General features: G+C 36.5%; 1 protein-coding gene across 1 annotated transcript; it reads left to right on the forward strand.

The window, feature by feature from the left end:
- Positions 1-12,251: 12,251 nt before the first annotated feature.
- LOC133723296 (probable LRR receptor-like serine/threonine-protein kinase At1g56140) lies at positions 12,252-18,662 on the forward strand. Its single transcript, XM_062150110.1, has 11 exons — positions 12,252-12,370; positions 15,576-15,686; positions 15,798-15,869; positions 16,020-16,091; positions 16,175-16,252; positions 16,362-16,433; positions 16,687-16,758; positions 16,852-16,917; positions 17,418-17,455; positions 18,032-18,237; positions 18,657-18,662. Exons 1-11 carry the CDS (start codon positions 12,252-12,254, stop codon positions 18,660-18,662), a joined length of 912 nt encoding a protein of 303 aa, XP_062006094.1.
- Positions 18,663-25,020: the final 6,358 nt, after the last annotated feature.

Here is a 25,020-nt window from a genome sequence, read left to right on the forward strand (position 1 = left end):
CAATAGATAACTATTTTTCAAAATAGAATATGGCATGTAATATAAATTTGCATTTGCATTTGCATATGTAGTCACAGAAATGGTTCATAACAATTTTCATTTAAATTCATATGGTTTTTTTGCTTTCCCCTCCTTTTAATTGACAGATCAGTACTCATTGCATATCAATTGTGGTGGTAAAGCAACCACCATTGGAGGAATCAACTTTGATGAGGATCAAGATCCAGGAGGTGCAGCACATTTTGTTCCTTCAGGGCCTATCTGGGGATTCAGTAGCACTGGACATTTCTAGGATGTCAACACCACCTCTAAAGACTACATAGCAACTAATATATTGAAGGAATGGATGGATTTCAAAACTTTTTAATTAGTGCGGAATAAGTTTAACAATTAAACTACTAACTAAACATAAAATCCATTCCTTTAACCCATGATCTTGGCTTATTGTGATATGTATATAAACATAGCATGCATGGTAAGGAAGAACAAAGAGGGAGTTTATGTTCTACTCACCCTTGGAGCGTGATTTTAATCCGATCCAAGTGAACCACCAAAGTTCCTCTCCTTGATCTCTCCTTGTGTGTGTTTCCTCCACCTTGAAGCACCTTGAATTAAGAACTCCTTCTTATACTCCTTCTTGTGCTTGTAATCTCCTCCTTGATGTAACAAGTAAAGCCACAAAAATATATGGCCTCTAAGGATCTTCACCAAGTGAATCAAGAGATGAAGAAAGATGAAAGAAAAGAAGAAATTATGCAAGTGTTCTTCTTTCCTTTAATTTCTGAAAAATGGACCAAGAGAGAACTCTCTTTCTCTCTCTCTAATCTGAAAATAATAGTGTGGAGACACTCACTTTTCTTTGTCCATGCTTTCCCTTTTATATAATAGGAAATAACTCCAATTACTAAAAGAAAAATATTGACTTTCATAAAGCCAATATTTTGGCTGGTCCATACATGTTATTGGGCACTAAAAATGTGTCTTGGGCTTTCATTTAAATCTCATTTAGTGAAGCCCAAGTCCACACCAAAAAACCCGACAATCGTTTAGGCCCAATAGGTTCGGTTTTACCCGAAAATCCTAATTATGTTCAAATAATAAATCTAATTAATTATTTGCTCATAACCAACTCTTGTTTAATCTTCTTCATATACAATCTCAATGATCCACTTATATGGTGTGCGATCTCTTAGGTTCTAATTAACAAGGCAGTGAAGTTTATAGAAACCATTCTATTTTGTTTACGAATCAAAAACTCCATTTTTGATTCTCCCTTGTTATTAGGATAATAAATGTTTATTAATCCTCGGGGACTTCACAAGTCATGAGTGACGTCTTGCAACATATCATGACTACCCTAGTTAATGTAGAATGACAAAGAACCTATTCAATTGGAATTACAATACAATACGGTCCTTCTCTTACACTATGTTCTAAATCACATCATCGGGGTATGGAATTGATATGTCAATCCCCTAATGTGATTTTCATTCTTATGTGATTCTTAGAATGTGATTAAAAACTCCTTTTTAAATCTCATTCAATGCTTTGGCCAAAGACTCATTGAATCACATCTTTGAACATACACCTTATTTACTTAAGGATAGAGATTCCTTGTTGTACACTCACATGTCTCCATGACCGAATTGATTATACCAATGAATGCATCTATTATATCCATTAAGGGACACAATGTTATTGCATCATCAAGAGATAATCCATTCACTCATAAGACAACTATGGTGTCTCAGGTCAAAGGACTAATTTGTATTATTGCAATTTAGAGTTCAAGTTTGACATGTAAGTAAGATTCCATACAAGAACTCTAATGATCGCGTTCAGTATACTCTTTAAGTTAAGAGCACCCACATACTTGTATTAGTGTCTCTACACAAATGACAAGAGACATATCATCCTCCATATTGAGAATACATAGTATGTGCTAGTCTTTCCGGATTATCAATGTCCAAGTGATAATCCTATGACTAGGAACCTTTTAGGATAAGAGTGTGAAAGAGTAAATGTCTCACACATCTAACTCTTTAGATTACTTTCTCTTTAACTCATATTCCTTGGACCTTGTTCAATCAAATATTAAGTATAAGCAATGAACAATAAACTTGCCCTTTTGAATAATAATAATTACAATAATAATTACATCAAAATGATTGTTTTAGGACACAATTCCTTCAATCTCCCACTTGTACTAAACCCAATCAGCCATGAAACGTACACCCATCTTCTCAAGATGTTGTTCTAGCTTTGCTTGTGATAAAGGCTTAGTGAATGGATCTGATATGTTATCAACAGATGCTACTTTGAGAATGTTAACGTCTCCACGATTAACAATCTCCCTTATGATATGGAAACGTCTTTCGATGTGTTTGGATTTTTGATGAGACCTTGGTTCCTTGGCTTGAGCAATTGCCCCATTGTTGTCACAGTAAAGTGGAATCGGTGACTCAATGGTAGGAACAACATCAAGTTCAGTGATGAACTTTTTCATCCAAACTGCTTCCTTTGCAGCCTCTGCAGCTGCAATGTATTCTACCTCAGTAGTGGAATCTGCAGTAACGCTTTGTTTGCAGCTTCTCCAATTTACTGCACCTCCATTCAAGGTGAAGACAAACCCCGATGTGGATTTTCTGTCATTCACATCAGATTGAAAATCTGAGTCTGTGTATGCTTCCACTTGCAACTCTGATTGCAAATCACCACCTCCATAAACGAGGAATAAATCTTTAGTCCTTCTCAAGTACTTAAGGATATTCTTAACAGCATTCCAGTGTTCTAAACCTGGATTGGACTGATATCGACTAGTTATGCTTACGCCATAACTGATATCAGGTCTTGTGCATAGCATCGCATACATGAGGCTCCCTATTGCAGATGCATATGGGATCTTGCTCATCTTTTGCACTTCCTCAATCGTTTGTGGGAACATTTTCTTAGAAAGGTGAATGCCATGTCTGACAGGCAGAAAACCCTTCCTAGATTGTTCCATGTGAAATCTATTCAGCACTTTGTCTATGTACAAGGATTGAGATAATCCAATTAATCTTTTTGATCTGTCTCTATAGATCTTTATTCCTAGTACATAGGCAGCTTCTCCAAGATCCTTCATAAGGAAGGTCTTGGACAACCAAACTTTAATTGAAGATAACATTCCTACATCATTCCCAAAGAGTAGGATGTCATCTACATAAAGTACAAGGAACACAACAGCACTCCCACTGACCTTTTTGTAAACACAAGGTTCATCCATGTTTTGTGTGAAACCAAAAGATTTGACTGCATCATCAAAACGGATGTTCCAACTCCTTGAAGCTTGCTTGAGTCCATAGATGGACCTATGAAGCTTACACACTTTATGAATGTCATCTCTAGACGCAAAGCCTTCAGGTTGATCCATATAAAGCTCTTCCTCAAGGTTGCCATTCAGAAAGGCAGTCTTTACGTCCATTTGCCATATCTCATAATCATAGTGAGCAGCTATAGCAAATAATATCCGAATGGATTTAACCATGGCAACAGGAGAGAACGTATCTTCATAGTCAATGCCCTCTCTTTGCTTATAGCCCTTTGCCACCAACCTAGCTTTGTAGGTTTCTATTTTACCATCTGAGCCTATCTTTTTCTTGAAGACCCATTTGTTTCCAATTGGTCTAATACCAGGTGGAGGGTCAACGAGAGTCCAGACTTGATTGGTATACATAGAGTCAATCTCGGATTCCATGGCTTCTTGCCATTTCTTTGAGTCAACGTTTGACATTGCTTCATTATAACTAGAAGGATCATGCAGGTTTTCATTGTCACCAAGGAGATTTAACTCCCCAAGGCTTTCATGACACAAACCATACCTCTTGGGAGGTATCCGGATCCTACTAGATATTCTTGGAGTTTGTGTTATAGTTGGTTCAGGAAGTTGTTCAACGGGAAATGAAGTGTTAGTTTGTGGCTTGTTGGACACTTCCTTGAGTTCTACCATTTGTTCAACATTTCCATCAAGGACATAGTCCCTTTCAAGGAAAGTGGCATTCCTGCTAACAAACACCTTTTGTTCTTCAGGTTGATAGAAATAATATCCTAAACTATCTTTAGGATATCCCACAAATAAACACTTGCTTGATCTAGCTTCAAGCTTGCCTGCTTCTAGTCTTTTGACATAAGCTGGACAACCCCAAATCTTAATATGATTGAGACTTGGTTTCTTCCCATGCCACATCTCATATGGTGTAAGAGGGACGGACTTGGAAGGCACTCTATTTAACAAATAAATTGCTGTTTGAAGTGCATATCCCCAAAAGGATATAGGTAAATCAGTATAGCTCATCATGGAACGAACCATGTCTAACAAAGTTCGATTTCTCCTTTCAGAGACACCATTGAGTTGTGGTGTTCCAGGAGGAGCTAATGAAGAAACAATGCCTTCTTGTTTGAGATAATCAATAAACTCATTGCTTAAGTATTCGCCTCCTCGATCGGATCTTAGAGCCTTAATACTCTTGTCGGTTTGTTTCTCAACTTCATTTTTAAATTCTTTGAACATTTCAAAGGCTTCAGATTTGTGCTTCATAAGGTATATATATCCAAACCGAGAATAGTCATCGGTAAAAGTTATGAAGTATGAGAATCCACCTTTACTAATAGTGGACATGGGACCACATACATCGGTATGTATTAGGCCTAAGAGTTCTTTAACTCTTGTTCTTTGTCCACCATAATGTGACTTGGTCATTTTTCCTTTTAGACAAGACTCACAAGTAGGCATAGGATCAGATCCTAACGACTCTAAATATCCATTTTTGGATAATTTGTGAATTCTATCTTGGTTAATATGACCAAGCTTAAGGTGCCACATCTTAATGGGGTTAACCGTTTCCCGAGATCTCTTAGATCCCAAAGCATTTTCCTTCATACAATTAATACTACCATCTAAAGCTAGATGAAAGAGACCATCAATAATATTAGCATGACATATCATGCGTTCATTAATAGATACAAAACCACTTAGTTTATCAAAAACTACTCTATAACCATCCTTCAAAAGCATGGAGATGGAGATAAGGTTCTTTATACATATAGGAAGATAAAGACAATTATTTAACTCCAATGTATCTCCTGATGGTAACTTCAAAATATAAGTCCCCACGGCTTTGGCGTCAACTCTTGTGCCATTTCCAACACGTAGGGTGATTTCTCCAGCTTTAAGCTTCCTTGCTCCCACTAGGTCCTGCAACGAAGTGCAAACATGGTGAGATGCACCTGAATCAATTATCCAAGTGGAAGTATTATTAACTGTAAGTATTGATTCAATCACATTGATCATACCTGCTGTTGAAGACTGGTTCTTCAAGGATGCAAGATAAGCTTTGCAATTCCTCTTCCAATGCCCATCCTTGTTGCAAAAGAAACAAACACCTTTTGGTTCCTTTTGTTCCTTCTTCTTCTTCTTTTGGACTGCTCCTTTAGGCTTTGCCACTTGTTTCTTCTTCCCTTTGCCCTTGCCTTTGGACTTGGAAGAAGAAGCGACAATGGCCACACTCCCACTCTCTTTCTTGATTTGCTTCTCAGCTGTTACCAGCATATTGAGAAGATCAGAAAGACTATGATCCATTTGTTGCATATTATAGTTCATTATGAACTGAGAAAATGAATCATCTAGGGAGGATAGAAGAAGATCTTGAGCTAGCTCCGCATCAAGTGCAAATCCAAGGTCTTGAATTTGCTCAATAAGGCCTATCATTTTTAGACCATGTTGATGCACAGGAGCACCCCTCACATGCTTTGTCTTAACAAGCTCATTGACAGCTGTGAATCGCACATTTCTATTTCTCTCACCAAACAATTCAGTGAGATGAAGTAATATAGAACTGGCGCTATCCATATTCTCATGTTGCTTCTGAAGTTGTGAGTTCATGGATGCAAGCATAACACATTTAGCTTGCGTGTCATCATCCTTATGCTTTTGATAAGCAACACGTTGCTCATCGGTTGCATCTTGAGCCAATGGAGTGTGAGGAGGTGCATTTTGTAAGACATAAGCGATCTTATCGAATGTCAATACAATTTTCAAATTGCGGAGCCAGTCATTGAAGTTTGGGCCCTCAAGACGATTTTCATTGAGAATTTTGGTGATAGGATGTCCTGACATATTGCAGTCTACATAACATAAAATAAAAGAAGTGAGATTGATTTTAAAACCAAGTGACTCGGGTCTTAAGAATCAAATGGCACCCTCTCACTATTTTAACAAATTCCAAATCCCTCAAGGAATTCGAGAGTATAAATTAAAACTCTTAGTGAGTATGGAAGACTCATTTTCATTAAGCCAACCGCATCATAATAGAACTATAGGTCAACTTAATTTCCATGAGAGGATACTCTTATCCAATCACATCAAATGTGAATATCCATAACTTTGGCCTCTAAAGTAAGTAAGTCTCACCATAATAGGATATTGATAAATTACTCTAGTTAAGCTATACCCATCATCTCATGTAAGTATAGGGATCAAAAATTAAATCTCATCATAATAGAATATTGACCAAGATTTGTCCCTACCTTACAACATCAAATGTTGAATAACCTCTTTTTAATGCTCCTAGCAAGAAATACCCCCGTTCGGAATGATATTCACATGTAAGAACATCTAATAGGAGATTACAATGTTGGAAGGCCACAAAGAAGCATTCATAATGTCTTCTTCGTTTTTCAACTTAATATCACTTTGAGGGAATTTTAAGGTCTCATCTTTAATAATCTCATTAATAACAATCACATTGCATTTGCTTTGATCCTAATGCAATCACATTTTCATTATACTTGATCTATAATAAAATACTCCCACTTAATTGTTTTTCGGAAAAACAATTTGATTTCATCAAAAACATTTTTCAAATGGAATCATGGGAAGTATAAAATTACTTGATCAAGTGCAACGAACATGCAATTATAATAGGTCACATAGGATGATTATGGACTTGTTGTTTGATCCAACATGAGCCAATATGTTGGATCAAGGTCATGTTTGGGTGGTTGATTTTAATTACGCGTAACGATTACGAAAATTAAATAACTAAGCTAAGCTATTACACTTTGCACTTGAACTTATTTCAAGGCTTGATGACTTCAAACTTCTTCTTTGGATCATCATCATGTGCCTCCATCTTCGATTACAAGAGTGGATAAGGGGCATACAAGCTCCCATTTAAATTTAATCAAACTTGAATAAATTAAATAAGCTACTTAGTTACACAACCAAATGAATTAATCAAATTAATTACATAACCCAAATGAATTAACTACTTTAATTACATAACCACATTCATTCAAAATGAATAGTCGGCCAATCTCATGCTCAATTATATTAGGCCATAGTCCATAATCATCCTTTAATTAACCAAGATTAATAAGGTTAATTAAACAAGCATATTTAACTCAATCAAAATAAGTTAACCACTAAATTACTTTAATTTAAGCAAGTAAATTAGTTGAGTGATTTATGAGATGATGTCTTACATCATGCATCATTAACTTTTGGTGAGTAATTTAGGGGATAATGTTTTACATCATGCATCACCAACTTTTGGTGAGTGATTTAGAGATAATGTTTTACATCATGTATCACAAACTTTTGGTGAGTGATTTTAGAGATAATGTTTTACATCATGCATCACCAACTTTTGGTGAGTGATTTAGAGATAATGTTTTACATCATGTATCACCAACTTTTGGAGAGTTATTTAAACAAACTAATAATAAAGATGACTAACTCTACCAACTATTTGGTGAGAGAAACATGGAAATGATTTTATGTCATCATTAACTATTAGGTAAATAACAATTCATGAATTTATGGATCAAAAGTGAGAGCAAACACCATGGAAAAATGAGCTAGTTCACAACTAGTTTAGAGATATTCCAAAAAGCTGGAAATAAAATTCCAGCTTTATGTTCTTCCATTGAACACTTGTTTACTTCATCTTTGAAGCCAAAACATGCATCCCCTAAAGCATATATCATCTAACATGTTTCTAAGATTAACATTTTAATTAAGAAACATATAGAACCCCTTAATACATATCTCATATGCATTAAAGTTTCATAAAACTTAAACCACTTCTTACATGTAATTTCTAGAAACCTTTTCTTGCTATCATAAAATCTACCTTACATCATATGCTTCATAACTTTTATGATAAAGCAAATTTTATGATCTAAATTACATATTACTCTAAGCTTAAGAAAATCACATCAACAAACATACTTAGCCATGTTTATAACATATCAAAATTAAGCCAATGGCTCTGATACCAATTGAAGGAATGGATGGATTTCAAAACTTTTTAATTAGTGCGGAATAAGTTTAACAATTAAACTACTAACTAAACATAAAATCCATTCCTTTAACCCATGATCTTGGCTTATTGTGATATGTATATAAACATAGCATGCATGGTAAGGAAGAACAAAGAGGGAGTTTATGTTCTACTCACCCTTGGAGCGTGATTTTAATCCGATCCAAGTGAACCACCAAAGTTCCTCTCCTTGATCTCTCCTTGTGTGTGTTTCCTCCACCTTGAAGCACCTTGAATTAAGAACTCCTTCTTATACTCCTTCTTGTGCTTGTAATCTCCTCCTTGATGTAACAAGTAAAGCCACAAAAATATATGGCCTCTAAGGATCTTCACCAAGTGAATCAAGAGATGAAGAAAGATGAAAGAAAAGAAGAAATTATGCAAGTGTTCTTCTTTCCTTTAATTTCTGAAAAATGGACCAAGAGAGAACTCTCTTTCTCTCTCTCTAATCTGAAAATAATAGTGTGGAGACACTCACTTTTCTTTGTCCATGCTTTCCCTTTTATATAATAGGAAATAACTCCAATTACTAAAAGAAAAATATTGACTTTCATAAAGCCAATATTTTGGCTGGTCCATACATGTTATTGGGCACTAAAAATGTGTCTTGGGCTTTCATTTAAATCTCATTTAGTGAAGCCCAAGTCCACACCAAAAAACCCGACAATCGTTTAGGCCCAATAGGTTCGGTTTTACCCGAAAATCCTAATTATGTTCAAATAATAAATCTAATTAATTATTTGCTCATAACCAACTCTTGTTTAATCTTCTTCATATACAATCTCAATGATCCACTTATATGGTGTGCGATCTCTTAGGTTCTAATTAACAAGGCAGTGAAGTTTATAGAAACCATTCTATTTTGTTTACGAATCAAAAACTCCATTTTTGATTCTCCCTTGTTATTAGGATAATAAATGTTTATTAATCCTCGGGGACTTCACAAGTCATGAGTGACGTCTTGCAACATATCATGACTACCCTAGTTAATGTAGAATGACAAAGAACCTATTCAATTGGAATTACAATACAATACGGTCCTTCTCTTACACTATGTTCTAAATCACATCATCGGGGTATGGAATTGATATGTCAATCCCCTAATGTGATTTTCATTCTTATGTGATTCTTAGAATGTGATTAAAAACTCCTTTTTAAATCTCATTCAATGCTTTGGCCAAAGACTCATTGAATCACATCTTTGAACATACACCTTATTTACTTAAGGATAGAGATTCCTTGTTGTACACTCACATGTCTCCATGACCGAATTGATTATACCAATGAATGCATCTATTATATCCATTAAGGGACACAATGTTATTGCATCATCAAGAGATAATCCATTCACTCATAAGACAACTATGGTGTCTCAGGTCAAAGGACTAATTTGTATTATTGCAATTTAGAGTTCAAGTTTGACATGTAAGTAAGACTCCATACAAGAACTCTAATGATCGCGTTCAGTATACTCTTTAAGTTAAGAGCACCCACATACTTGTATTAGTGTCTCTACACAAATGACAAGAGACATATCATCCTCCATATTGAGAATACATAGTATGTGCTAGTCTTTCCGGATTATCAATGTCCAAGTGATAATCCTATGACTAGGAACCTTTTAGGATAAGAGTGTGAAAGAGTAAATGTCTCACACATCTAACTCTTTAGATTACTTTCTCTTTAACTCATATTCCTTGGACCTTGTTCAATCAAATATTAAGTATAAGCAATGAACAATAAACTTGCCCTTTTGAATAATAATAATTACAATAATAATTACATCAAAATGATTGTTTTAGGACACAATTCCTTCATATATCTATACTCGGGATGAACAACTCTGAGTTGTACACAGATGCACGCCTTTCTCCTCTTTCTCTCACGTATTATTGACTCTTCTTCGGCAGTGGAAATGTCTAGCACGTTTTGATTTTGCTCTTGCATCACTCTGTAATTGTGAGCTTGAACAACATATTCTTTATCACCTTGAATCCTCACATGCACACATACTCTAAGTGGTGGTAAGTTATATTTGTTGGTTGGCCTATTCTCAATACTCTTGTACGGAATATTTCCTTATTTTTGCTGCTCCGTGAAAAAAAAAAAAAAAGAATGATTTATGGAGCATGGCCAGGCTATTCCCAAAGTAAATAGGCTTTGGTCGTGACGAACGATATGAGGATTGGGAAGAAACGGGAATGGTTTGGTCACCCCGGTGGATTGTGCAACTATTGACTCGAGTAGATGTGCTCTTTGGGATGTCCTTGTTACATCTAGTACCCTAAAGTCATCTGACTTGGGAGCTGCTAGCATACTACTCGTTACATGGGTCATAGTCTTCTTGAGTAAAAATGTTACTTTGTGTGAAAGGCAAAAAGAAAAAATTCAAAATCATGCCCACACGGTGTTATAAGGGGAATAAAGATTATGTGCTTCAAACTGTTTCGTATGTGAGTTTTGCTCTTCAGGTTTCCACAAATATTACACACCCCATCTTGAGATATGTTCACTCTTCACAACAAGAGGTATAGAATACTCGATCACTCTCTATCTTACCTTGTGATTGTCTGAATCAATTCACTCGTGTAAACTTACTTTGTTGCACTCTTGTTTATGGTTAAGTGGTATTGCTCTTGTTGGAAAAGCTATGCGAATTAAATCTGTTCTTAGCATTTGGATACAACCCACTCATTGTGTGTTTGCATTTCATTCTTGCATCTCTCATCACATGATCACACTTAGGGGAAGTATTAATACTTGGACTATCTTCCTCTGATTGATTCAACTTGGGCTAGTGTCTACTGTGCACCATCTATTTGTCATCCTCTTTCTACATCGTTTCCGCTACGTATGTTACCATTGTCATTCCTATTCAAAAAGGGGGAGAAATTAGATGTGTGACTGTGATAACGTTATTCTATCTTATGCATTTTAACCAATGTGTGAGAAATGTTTCAGGAATGAATGGATGAAGAGTTGTGATGTTCCTCCTGTACTTGTTGAGGGGGAGAGTTTGTCCTAATTTATGTTTTGTATAGGAATGCCAAAGGGGGAGATTGTAGGTACAAGTTTTGATCAACTTGGTGTGTTGGCATTCCATACAAAACGGGAAAATATCTTTGCAGCTTAATGGGTTTAATATCTTATATTTATTTGAAGATATTTTTCTGTGTGAAAAAGGGTGTAATTGATTTCCTAAATATTTTAGGATTTGATCTCCTTAATTGTTTATAGTTTGTTAACACAAAAAGATTTGTTTTTCTTTGTAGAAGGGGATTAGGGTAAAAAGGCTGTTTTGATTGTTTTGGTGTGTGCGGCAGCTATTCATATAGCTTGGAAAAACAAACGGCTAGGAGAGAGGCTTTTGGGAACGCAAGAATATTGGTAGAGTCTTGCATGTTTTCTTGAGATTGAGTCTTCACAAAGAAGGCAAAACACTTGGTCCATGTATAAGTGTTGTTGATCATGTTTTCATATGCATAAAACTCCCTTGAGATCAGGTGAGAGATTGTGAAGAAAGAAGAGCAAGATTTGGTGATTGTTCAAGTGAAGGAGTTCAAGAAGGAAGACGAGCTTTATGGTAGATTTTGTCTAATCATTGTAGCCGAGCTAGTGCTATTCAAGTCTGTAAAAGAACATATCCTTCATAATAAGATCATTCTTATTTTGGGCTCTCAAGAGTAAGAGCCCCGCAGTGTTTTTAATCTCATATTTGAGGTTTTCACTGCGTAACCAAAATCTGGTGTTCTGTTTATTATTTTTGGTTTCTGCTGCCCAGTAAGGATTGATCAGTGCACTGCAATCCCCATTTTCCAGAAAATCATATTCTGTCCTTGTATTTTCAGGTTGCATGTGCATGGTAGGAGGAGTGTGAATGTTAAGGAAAGAATGGGAGGTGGGGCCGGAGAGTATGGGTGGCAGCCTCCAAGGAGGGGTTGTTTGAAACTTAACTATGATGGTGCAGCCTCTGATAGTTCAAATCGATATGGAGTTGGTTTTGTTGTGAGGTGCGAATTGGGGGCTATCGTGGTGGCTGCTGGGCAAGGGATTGTGTATCCGTTTTCAGCTTTGGTGTCGGAGTTGCTAGCTATTAAAGGATGATTGGAGATGGTGAAGGAAATAGGTTTACGTGGTGTGGAAGTGGAGACTAGCTGATTGCCTGGGAGCTGTGCAGCTTATTAACAAATAGGAAAAATGTTTTGCGGTGGAAGGTATTATTGTGGAAGAGATCCAGACTCTGTTAAGAGACCTCCAGATCTCTATGGTTAAGCATACGTCGCGGGACAATAATAAAGGCAGCCCATGCAATTGCAAGCTTTGTAGCCCGAGAGGAAGGGCGTGTATTATGGTTAGAGGATGGGTCTTCTTGGCTCATGTCCATCACCGAGAGTGAGAGGCCCTTAACCGAGGTAGAAGAGAGGGAAATGAGTAATGTTTGTATCCCTAGTGTGTTGGGTGATACTGAGGCTACACAGGGTCATTCCCGAATTATGTAATTTTGATTTTAGTTAATAAAGTTTTATTAATTGTAAAAAAATATATATAATTTTTTTTTTTAAGTGGGCTACTATCAGTACTATGGGCAATACCTATACTAGGGGCTTTTTCTCCTTGATTCTGGGTTGGGCTATAGCCCAACCAGCCCTATGACTGGTTACGCCCCTGCACCCAAGCCTCTGACAAACGCAATTTCACAACCGTAAACTCCTGCATCACCGAAACCTCAAATCAGTTATATGCAAGCAGCAAACAAAGCCTAAATCGAAGGAAAACAAATAGGATCAAGACATGCAGAACCTATTCTCTACAATTCTCTCCCTCTCTTTCACTCTATCAACAACAGAAACACAGAGCTCAGCCAAGAACGAAGAGAGAGAAACAGGATCGCGTTTGTCAGCTCAGCACGTTTTATACCAAGGTCAAACAGCAAACCGCAATTAAGCCAACAGACAAAGGATAAAATCGTCATTTTACTATGTCGGCACAGCTCGAGCCGGTACTGTTCATAAGCCGATGATATTGGAAGCTCTAACAATTTTCAGGTGATTCAACAACCACTCAAATGCATCCTTTGTTACAATATCTCCCATCCCAAGTAATGAAATGGTCGTTTCTCACTTTATTTAAAAGGATCAAAAGATTTCACTCCTACCCCTATGGTGACTCGAACCCATGACCTCGATCTTAGATAGTGGTCGCTCTAACCAATGATCTTAAGTAATGAAATGGTCGTTGAAAATTTGTATGTAATAGAAACTGTTGCAGCGTGCATATACCCTTCCATGCTCAGAATGCATCCTTCGTGCAACCATTGGGCCTCCTTGAAATACGATCGAGCCTAAATTTTCATCTGAGCGATATACACAGATATATTATAAGTCAGTGAACTTGAAGAAATAGTTTTTAATGTTCTGAATCTATTATGTATTACATACAACTTGTATTGCATAGCAAGTTCGATATGATCTTCCTTCCTTTGACATCACTTTGTCAATTTCATTGAAAAGATTCAAAAGTTCATGATAGAATATTTTCAAATAATCTCACTATGCCAAAAAAGCTATCAGACAACAGAGTTCAGACGACAGAATAGTCATTTTCTGTCGTCTGAGTGTTTCAGACTAAACTCAGACGACACATAAATTAAATGTGTTGTCTGAATACAATGAGAAACCATGCTTGTTTCATTTTGAAGATATGGTCAGACTCAGACGACACTTAAATGTCGTCTGAAAAGATGAAAATTTTCTTAGCAGAAAGTTTAGATTTCCCTCCAACAAGATTAAAGATTTTCCCTCCCAAATGCCCAAACCCTATCGGTGACTAGGGAATGTAAAACTATTCAGACAACAGAGATAAGAAATTCTGTTGTTTGAAGAAGGTGAGTTTGACTTTTTTTATTTGAAGTCTCTTTTGACATAACACAAAACCTAGCTTCGTGTTTTTCATTCCCACAAACATTACCTCTGTCTAAAACTCTCTTACCAACCAGACACTCGGTACCTCATAGCATCTGGAGGAAAACTTATCTATACCTCTCAAAAATCGGCCATCTCTCAAATCTTATCTCTCCTTACCCAAAACTAATCTCTCCTTCAACCCCGACATCCTTACTGTTTGCATTCAAGTCCGGCTTAATGGAGTTCTCCACCAGCTACTCAAGAGATTAGAAGAAGCTGGACTATTCTATTTTCGATTGGGTTATTGGTAAGAATTTTGCTTCATTTAGTTTAGGGGTTTCGATTGGGTTCAGTGTTCCATTTTAGGGTTTTTCTGGAAATTTTTTTGGGGTTTTTCATTGCAAATTCGATGTAGTTGTTAGGTCTTTGTTCGATTGAGTTTCGATTTTGCTTCATTTAGTTTACGGTCAACATTCAAAACGACGAATAAAGAGACTTCGTCTCTCATTCTTTAAACGGAAAGTCTGATACCCAGTCCTCTCTCAATACCCTTGATTCAAAACTAAAAATCCGACCTCTCACAATCCTTTCTAAAACCCAGTCCTCTCTCACCCAGATTTCTCTCCTAATCTCCTTGACAAATCGATGATCGACGGCGGTTGCATGACGGGCAACGACACATCTCTTCTCTCGGTCTCTCCTTGAATGACGGTCTTCATCTCTCTCTCCACATCACTCGATATCTCAGTCTTTAATTCAAAATTTTGATAAGTTTACTAGGTGGGTTTTGATTACTAGGATTGGTTTTGATTGATTGCTCTGAATCTGGAACTGATTAAACCCAGTTCTTGGCTTATTCTATTGTTCAGTTTATAAATATGATTATATGAATTATGAGAAGTGATGTTATTTTGTTAATCTGTTATTCTCAAAGGGAAGTGATGTTATTACAGAAGCTAGGCAGGGAGTGTTATTTTGTTTTGAACTTTTGATGGGCTTTGAATTGATTCAATCGATTACTCTTGTTGGTTTTCCAGTCCATATATCCACTTAGTCATTAATTCTTCTTCCTTGCTTCTACGTTGTGAGTCCTGAAATAGTTTTCACGTTGTAATTGCAGGAAACAAAGGAAATACAGTTTTGGAGATGGTACAATTTGCAACCAAAGACCCTGCTGCCTTTCTATTCACGGAACAATTACAACGACAGGCATGCGTGATGATTTTTTAAACTGATTTATTTGAACAACATTCATCTGTTCTTTAATGAAGGCTCAGCATCTATTAACTCAAGATTTATAAAAAGATGGTAGTGATAAAGCTATAATAATCTGTTGGTGTCTACTTCGCAGTTACCTTGATAGTTCTGGAGTTAGCGGTGAGATTCCATCAACATTTGCTAATCTACAAAGCTTGCAGACACTGTGAGAAATTTATGAACATGTTTCTTTTCGCCAAATGAAAAAGCATTAAGATATATGCACTAGATTTGTTATATGTAATATCTCTTAGATGATTACATTTGTTTGTTGCAGTTGGGCATCAGATGTTGAACTCTCTGGCAGTATACCTAACTTCATAGGAAATTGGTCAAAGCTTACTTCCTTGTAAGCTACTCTAAATAAATACTCGATATCTATATTTGTTCCAGTTCAGTTAAATGATAATAGGTTCATCTTATAGCTAAGCTTTATAAGCTTAATGTTTATGGAGGAAAAATATATTTTCCACTAATAGTAAGCTAAATGTTTTGCTAGGAGGTTTCAAGGAAACTCCTTTGAAGGTCCTATACCATCTGCACTTTCCAATCTGACTTCTCTGACAGAGCTGTGAGTATCTAGATCTACTTGTCATTTTATGTTTATTAAAGCATATCTTCAAAGCTAATATCTCTTGTGTGATGTGATAATAGGTATATAACTGACTTATCTACTACCAATGGGAGCTCTTCTCTTGGGTTTATTAAGGATATGAAGTCTCTATCTGTCTTGTAAGGAGAATCTTTCTTGCTCAAATTTGAGTACTCAACTTCTGGATCATACTTCTATGCTTTTGTTCTCCATCCAAAAAATATGACAAGTTGGTTTGACATCCTGCAGAGTGCTAAGAAATAACAACATTTCTGATTCAATTCCTTCCAACATTGGAGAATACCAAAGTTTATCTCAGCTGTAAGTTTTTCTTGGTGATTAAAGAACATTATATTGAGTAAACCCAAATTGTCCAACCTGGAAAGGAGAGTACCATATCCTAAAGTCAATGCTATCCCCTTCTCTATTATATGGTTAACAAAAAATTATATTGTTTATAATGAATTTCACTAGTATTGGATGCATCTATAAATGGTATTTTCTGTATCAGAATTTTTACCACTGACTGTGTTTGTCCTTCAGGCTTGTAACTCTATTATTATTTAATTACCAGGGACTTGAGCTTCAACAATCTAACTGGACAAATACCAGACTCGCTGTTTAACTTGAGTTCTCTTTCCATCCTGTAATATCTCAAGCCCTCTTACTTGTTTTATATTCCTCCTAAACGTACTCTTCAAGTACTAATTGAGGCATGTATTTCTGTCTTCATGATTAGGTTTCTTGGAAACAATAAGTTGAATGGTACTCTACCTGAATCTAAAAGCTCATCTCTTCTCAATGTGTAAGTATTTCAGCATGTTTTCCTTAAACATCATCATAATTCATTACACTTGGAGTTTTCTGATAAATATGTTCTGTATTTGATGAACTCATCTGAGTCATCTCTTTGTTGATATATATAATGTACTTACTTCGGCTTTATCTGAACTGTACAATATCTGCTTCTACATGAACTTGAAGGATTCTGAATGCCCCCACTTCTTTTTCTAATTAACTCATAATCTTTTTAAGTTACCTCATTACTAGATGCTACTGTTCTTTAGTTGATAATTTGTACTAAATGCCTACAACTAAGCAATAATTCCATAGAAGTACAGATTTATATGCAATAAGCTACAATAATAAAAGGGAGCCATTATAAGGAGAAGGGTTCAAATAAACTTTGTTACGGCAAAATGATTCTGTACTTGGAAGCCATCACTTTCTCTCCCTTTCTCAGTTACATCATTATTATTATTATTATAGGTGTTGTCATTATCTTTCCTCATCTCTTTGATACAGTAAAAGACAGCAGAAGGCAGAAAAGATTTGGTCGTTTCGTTTGTTTCAGTGCATTTTATGCCAACATATACTGCAACTACATGAATTTTTTTATAGTAGGAAACAATATATTCTGTCTCTGTAAGGATCTTATTAGTGTGAAATGGTGGAAGAAGTCTCATTCTTTCTGCGTTTATGTCATGTAGTTGACAGGGTTATTCTGCTTCCAGTATTTTCATCTTGTGTTGCAGCACACACTACCTTTCTACAGACAGATTTAATGATGTAATGGAAGCTGCCGGGTCGTTTAGGATATGAGTATTAAGGGAAAAACTAAGGATTCGTATGACCTTATATGACAGTTTCCTAATGACCTGGGCATTGACAATTGAATCTTGATTTTAAATTACATAAAGACGTTTTTTGTTAATGTGGATGGAAGTTGAGGGTTTCGGGGTTGTGTGTTTTTTATTGTGAAACTCGTGAAAGTGCGTGAAAAACACCTTCCTATAATTCCTAGTTTCCTACTACTTGGGAGAAAGAAAATGTGCCTCTTTTTTGGTTCCAGAAGAACTAATTAGTGCAAAAAATTGCATTACATGAAGCGCATTGTGATTTTGTGCTATTCATTGCAGGATCTCCTGTTCAGAACCAGACGCCATCGTCGTCATCGGGCAGCAACTCGAGGATATTGAGGCTGTTTGGGGTGAACTTGGAGTGCCAGCAGCAGGATGATGAGTCCGAACCATCCACACCAGATGGGTCGTCTTTGTCAAGCCAGGGTCCAACCCACCACCAGTTCTATCCTAATCCTACTCATGCTTATTATGGAGACCACAAGGTAAGCCAACTATCATTTTCCTAATCATTAATACTACTACTATTATTATAATGTATGTAGATCAGTCCTTTATTTATCTTTTAATTTTGTGGAATTATTATTATGTTTATTACTTTTTTTTAAAAACAATTTTGCTTCCTCTAATGAGGCAAATGTAAGTTAATGTTGAAGTAGTACTATTGAGTCTAAGAAATTGCATGGTCTCCTTCCTCCCTAACAAGTCAATTAACAGAGTGGTTACAATTTAGAAATATGCTTCGCGAGTGACTAACCTGGTTTGATTGATATGAATTTCGTAGTGAGTTTCACATTAACCTGTTTTGTTAATGTGGATGGAAGTTGAGGGTTTCGGGGTTGTTTCATGTTTGATTGTGTAGTTTTGATTCTTTAAGTGATAAATTTATTGTGTGTATTTGCAGCTATAGTCAAAAGATTGAATCGGTTTTTGTCATCAGAACGAACGAACTTGGTATTTTTTTTTTTTTTAATTCATGTAGAAACTGGTTGTTTAAATAGAGGTAAAAGATTGGAATGATGCGGACATCATTCATATGGTTATGGAAAGGACCGATCAAATAAATAAAGCATGTTAAACATTAGAAATCAACTATATAATCTGTAAACTGAGGTTAGATGTGGTCTACATATAAGCCATAGTTCTTTGTGTTCTTCTCTGTGTCCATTAATTTTATATATGAGAGCTTTAGATGATATGAGTTGATGTCTCTCTATAGATAGGTGCTGCTCAATTTTTGCAAATTTTATGTTTTAATCTCTATAATGATCTGTAATTGTCATTACATTGTACTTCTTCTGTGCAAATTGACACTACAGGAATGCTAATATGCTAATTGTACAAACTGGCTAAGCATGATTAACGAGATGGGAGGTCTCCAACTTAAACTAACAGAGGCTTAAGACTACACTATCTAATTCTACTGATTGCTCCTATAGTTGACTTTGACTTGTCCACTTTTGATGCATTTCTATAGCATAGTCTGACAGAAAGCTTCATCACTAGCTAGCTTCATTTTCTTCCCCAATTACACACTTTACATATTTTTTGGTCTATTCATTCCTGCAGCTGCGGTTTGAAGTGGCTCACAGGTTTTGGTGTCCTTAGTAATTTACCCTGGACACCCCAAGATATATATATTTTGTCTAATCTACTGCAACTGCAATTTTTTGTTGTTATAGCTTTTGTCAACTGAGTTCTAATTTTGTTTTCAATTTTATTTTGGAGTGGTCAGTGGCATTAGACCAATGGTTAATACTAAACCAAATAGTTATGGATTTCAATTTGATTTGTTTCCAGGTTTTGTTGATCCCCAGACTTCAACCCAAAAATTGTTGTAGTATCACAAAAAAAGAGTCCAGGTATACTCTTGATGCTCTTGTGTTTTTGATGCTCTTGTATTCCATTCCTTCTCAATTTAGCCCTCTGTGTTATACTTAGTTTGAGTCTTTAAATAAAAGTACCTGTTAGATCAGATATGAACAGCTAGGGTCTTGAAATATGTCATTTTGCTAAATTTCTGTGTTTGTGTTGTCTGCAGACTGCAAGAATTATATAGAACAATGGCAGTCTTCTCTTCAAAACTTTGATGCCTCAATTAGCTGATATCTCTGGAGGATTATCCGCTTCAAGAATCATAGCTGTTACATAATTGGCTAAATTAAAGCTTCTGCTACTTAGTCACTCTAGATTAGTATAGTTGCTCCAGATAGTAGTTTTTTTGCCTTATAAGTTTATTGAGCTGATGCTCATTAGGTTTATGTATGAAACAGTTATGGATGTATGTGTTGACTGTAATGACAGATTGAATAATATATGCCAATTGTGTAGTTTCCGGATTACATCCTAATAGGAATACAAATGTGACCTCTGAAATACCATGCAACCACTAAATCAAAGCCAAAATGTGTTGTTGGAGCTACGTAAGAACAACAGAATTCAGGAAAAATCTATTGTTATTTTCCCACTCAAACAACAGAAAATTGTGGCCTTACAATAAAAACAAAGTCAAAAATATATAAACTTTTGTTGACTCAAAACAAAAATAACAACATATAATTGTATCTTAAATGAATGTACAACAACAAATAATTGTCTTGTGTTGATAGTTTAAATAACAGTTAACTGTTATTAAAATACAAAACAAACATCAGTAAACTGTTATTATAAGTCATTACAAACAACAAATAACTATCGTCTGAATTTTAATCAGACAACAGACAACTTCAAAACCTTCTGTCGTCTTGGGTTTAATCAGACAACAGATGACTTGAAAAACTTCTGTCGTCTGAAAAATCAGACGACAGAGGAAATCTGTCGTCTGATACCCCAAGAGACGGCACCGTACTAGACAACAGAAATTTTTTTCATCAGACGACAGATCTGCTCTGTCGTCTGATTGCTTTTTTGGCATAGTGTCTGGTAGTCCATCTATGCATTTGACATTCCACTTGAAACATAATCATAAGAATATTTACATACTAGGGTTCTTGAACATATAGATATATTAACAATTACAGTTTTTTATATATTGAACCTGTCAATTGCTTCTATGAAGATCACGAGTTCTTCAAATGTACCATATGCATCATAGATATCATCCAAAACAGTTAGGAGGATAGCCACTTTTGTCATAATGATTCTGCCAAACGGATTTTGGCCAACATCGCCGGATTTTGGTCACTGGTCGCCGAATTCCGGTTACCGGCCGCCACCCATTAGACTTCTCTGAAAACCTCGCCGAAGATTCCTAAAGAGGTCGTCGAAGATCTCAAAGGTCGTCGAAAAGGTTTATTGCCCCTAAATAGACCAATATGGCCCCCAAATAATCCTCTATTGCCCCCTAATAGACTTTTATTTGGGGGTAATAGAGGTTTATGAAACCTCACCGAAAGTCTCCAAGGAGGTTGTCAAAGATCTTATATGGCGCCGGAGAGGTTTATTGTCCCCCCCCCCCCTCCAAAAAAAAATGGGATAATTACATATAAGTGCATCTTTGAATATTTTTTTAGCCATAAGGCCACCAACTAGTTTTTTCCTTCATAAAGCCACTGGATTAAAAAAGATGTTATATTTTAGATATAAAAACCAACATATTTATAGAAATGCCACTACAGTAAAAACTCAACAATCATTCTCTCTCTCCTCCGGCGAGGTCTCAGGTCAACTCCGGTGGGTCTCCGGCCAACTTCTGGCGAATTCCGGCGACCACAAAAGCTACTGTCACTAACACCAAAAGCTACTGTGGCTAACAACAAAAGCTACTCTGACGAGATTTCAGGCAACCTCCGGCGAGGTCACAAAAGCTACTATCACTAGCAACAAAAGGTACTATCACTAGTAACAAAAGCTACTGTGGTGAGATTTCCGGCGACCTCTAGAGAGGTCACAAAAGCTACTGTCACCGGCAACAAAAGCTACTCTTGAGATTTTCGACAGCTTCCGGCGAGATAATAAAATCTAATGTCACCAACACCAAAAGTTACTCTCACCAGCAACAAAAGCTACTCCAGTGAGATTTCCGGCGAGGTAAGAAAAGCTACTATCATCAACAGTATAAGCTACTCTCACCAACCACAAAAGATACTCTTAACAACAACAAAAGCTACTCCAGTGAGAGTTTCGACTAAGTAAGAAAAGTTATTGTCATCAACACTAAAAGCTACTTTTATCAACAACAAAAGATACTCTTACCAAGAATAAAAGCTACGCTTACCAACAACAAAAGCTATTATCACCAACATCAGAAAGCTGCTCTCACAAATAACAAAATCTACTCTCACCAACTACTAAAACTACTCTTACCAACACCAAAAACTACTCTTACCAACAACAAAAACTACGATCACCACCAACAAAAGCTACTCTAATCAACAACAAAAGTTACTCTCAATAACATCAAAAGCTACTCAAACAAACAAAAAAATTTATTCTCACCAATAACAAAATCTACTACCAAGTAACACAAAAGCTAATCCCATAAATTAAGACTAATAACGCTACTCACAATGACTAAGAAATCTGTTCCCAACCAATACAGAACCTACTATGAAACATCAAACAAATATAAATTGAAAATGTCCACTACTTGAATGAAATTACTCTGATTTCAACTTCAACCAAACACAACTCAAGAACTTGATAAAGTAATCATCACATTCATCCATCTACACCTGAACAAAATGACAATCCTTCTTAACAGAAACTTCAGCAATTCTCATTCTGTCCTACAATTATGAAACAATTTCAAACTGAAACAATTCTATCAAACTGGAACAATTTCAATCACAGCATGACTAATCTGATGATTTGTTAATACGAGATCAAGGATAACAGTGCCAGAATTCACCGAATCAAGTTACAGAGTGGAGACCGGAGGTTCCAGGCTTCTGGTCGTCGAAGGTCATCGTCCGGATCCACGACCTCAGCTCGCTGAAGCTTCTCGACTACGGCTGCGCTACGCTTTAGACTCGCTGGCGTTCGACCGCGAGTACAACATACCTCATTCTCTCCGTTAGCCGAAACAAGGGATCTCCCGACCTCAATCCGAGCTCAATCCACTGCACCCGCGATCCAAGATCCGAAGGTTTACCTGCTTGTGGAGAACCAGATGTTTCGGGTTAGGCTCGAACTGCTTTGTGAAGGACTGAAGGGGAGAGAGAGAGAGAGAATGTGTGGACCAGAATGGTGCCTATTATTTCAGCCTTATGAAGACAAAAAATATAAGGTGGCCTTGTGACTAATAAAAGTGTCAAAAGATCACTTGTATGACGCAAATGGTGGATACAGCTATGCAGTGTGTTTTGTTGATTTGAATAGTCACGCCGCATGGAGTTTAGAAACACCAACGACTCAATCTCAATATGGTTTTAATGGCTGTTACGTGGACGGAACATGGACTAATCAAATGGCCGAATATACGGCCAATAATCCACGGCCTGAATTGGTTTCAAATCACCAACACAATTGTTGGAAAATCATTGAATCAATAAAAAAGAGTACAAAAAGTTTATATGAAAACTCTCGCAAGAGCCAAGAGGAGTTGGATGAATACTTTCAAAAGCGTAAAGAGAAACTAGTCGAGGATTGGTGAAAGTATGAGGAAGAGTCCATGAAAAGAAAGAGAAAATCCGAGGAAGAATATCGAGCATGACAAAATGCATATATGGTTTCAATGGTATCTCATCCACCTCATCCATTTATCCAATACGATGAGGAAATTTTTAGTTCGGTTGTAGAAGATAAAGCCGACCCAGAAGCTCCGCAGCTGGCTGAACTAAAGATTGAGTCCAAAATTGGCCATTCAAGTGCGCTGGAAGAAGTAGACAATCATGTGGTTGAGTACGGAGATCAGTTGGTTGAAGAAATTGAATATTTTGACATGATTGTTGGAGACAAACCTGATCAAGAGAAATCACAATCAGCAAAATTTGAGGTAAAAGCTGAACTTTGTGATTCAGAAACATGTCCGAATGTTGAAATGTCGGCCTACATAGTGGCCAAAAATCAAGAACATACTACAAGGGTTTTGAGTATGATGCTTCATGGACTCCAGAAGCTTGAACCAAATGCTAAAAACAAAGAAACTTATGACTTTGAATTAAAACATCGTTGGCCACCTCCAAAACAGCCACAAGAATTTTTACATTTTGTTTTCTTGCTTTCATTTTGGTAAATATAAAAAAAATCTCTTGATGTTTTGAGGCACCCATCTATTCACCTTTCTTCACCAGTCGCTGTTTTGAGGCAAAAATGGAAAAAGTCCCAGGACCGGCTCCCAGATCCACATTTGTCACGCCTCAAATTTCGAACAAAAAATTTCGAATCCGAAACACGATATCAATACCGACTCGTTCTTTAGAGTCACATATTACATTACCGAGAGTTTACAAATTAAACTGAATAACAATTCAATAAGTAAATGCACCCACCACACTCACTACATAGCGGAAGATTAAAACCAAAGCACCCAACTACATCCAAGCTACGACAGAAACAAAACCTCAACTTCGACGACTGTTACTCAGACCTGCACAATAACCCTTGCACCACGAAATAGTGCACCGGGTTGAAACAACAAACCCGGTAAGTTTTTGCAAGCTCGTGTTAGTAAACCGAAATAACCACAATTGCACTCACAATTTAAATTAAATACAACCAGTAATCCCTACATAGAAATTAGTTCAGGAGATCACCAAAAGGCACACAAACAAATTCATAGTAATCCCTGCATATAGTTTAGTTCAAGAGATCACATTAAAATCAACAATAGAAATGAAAAAGGAAAATAATGACGAAATCAAACAACTCGTGTTAAAGCCAAGAAATCACCCTTTTAACTCCATTAAATTGATTCAAGTCCAGCATGGACAATCAAAGAAAGAAACACTCGAAACTCACTTTCATAAATATGCACTCAAGAGCACGAGGACACAAAGTCATCCCCCAAGCAGTATGATGTACTCAAGAGCACAATAACACAAGTTATCCCCCAAGCAGTATATTGGCAGACAGACTATAGCTCTAACTGAATCGTAGCCTGTCGCCTCGGCCGAGGTTCAAACCTACAATATTTATAATTGCCTCGATCACCAATGTGACAAAAGGTCTTAGATTGAACATTTAGAAAGTCCACATGACTCAAATGTTACCAACACGATTACTCTTTCAACACGACAAGATCAACAATTCCAGGATATAAAGTATTTCCATAAAGTATTTCCACACGACAAGATAAGGTATTGACTACTCTCCATCAATCACCTAAG

This window comes from Rosa rugosa, chromosome 7, assembly GCF_958449725.1.
Source record: "Rosa rugosa chromosome 7, drRosRugo1.1, whole genome shotgun sequence".
NCBI classification, from domain to species: Eukaryota; Viridiplantae; Streptophyta; class Magnoliopsida; order Rosales; family Rosaceae; genus Rosa; species Rosa rugosa.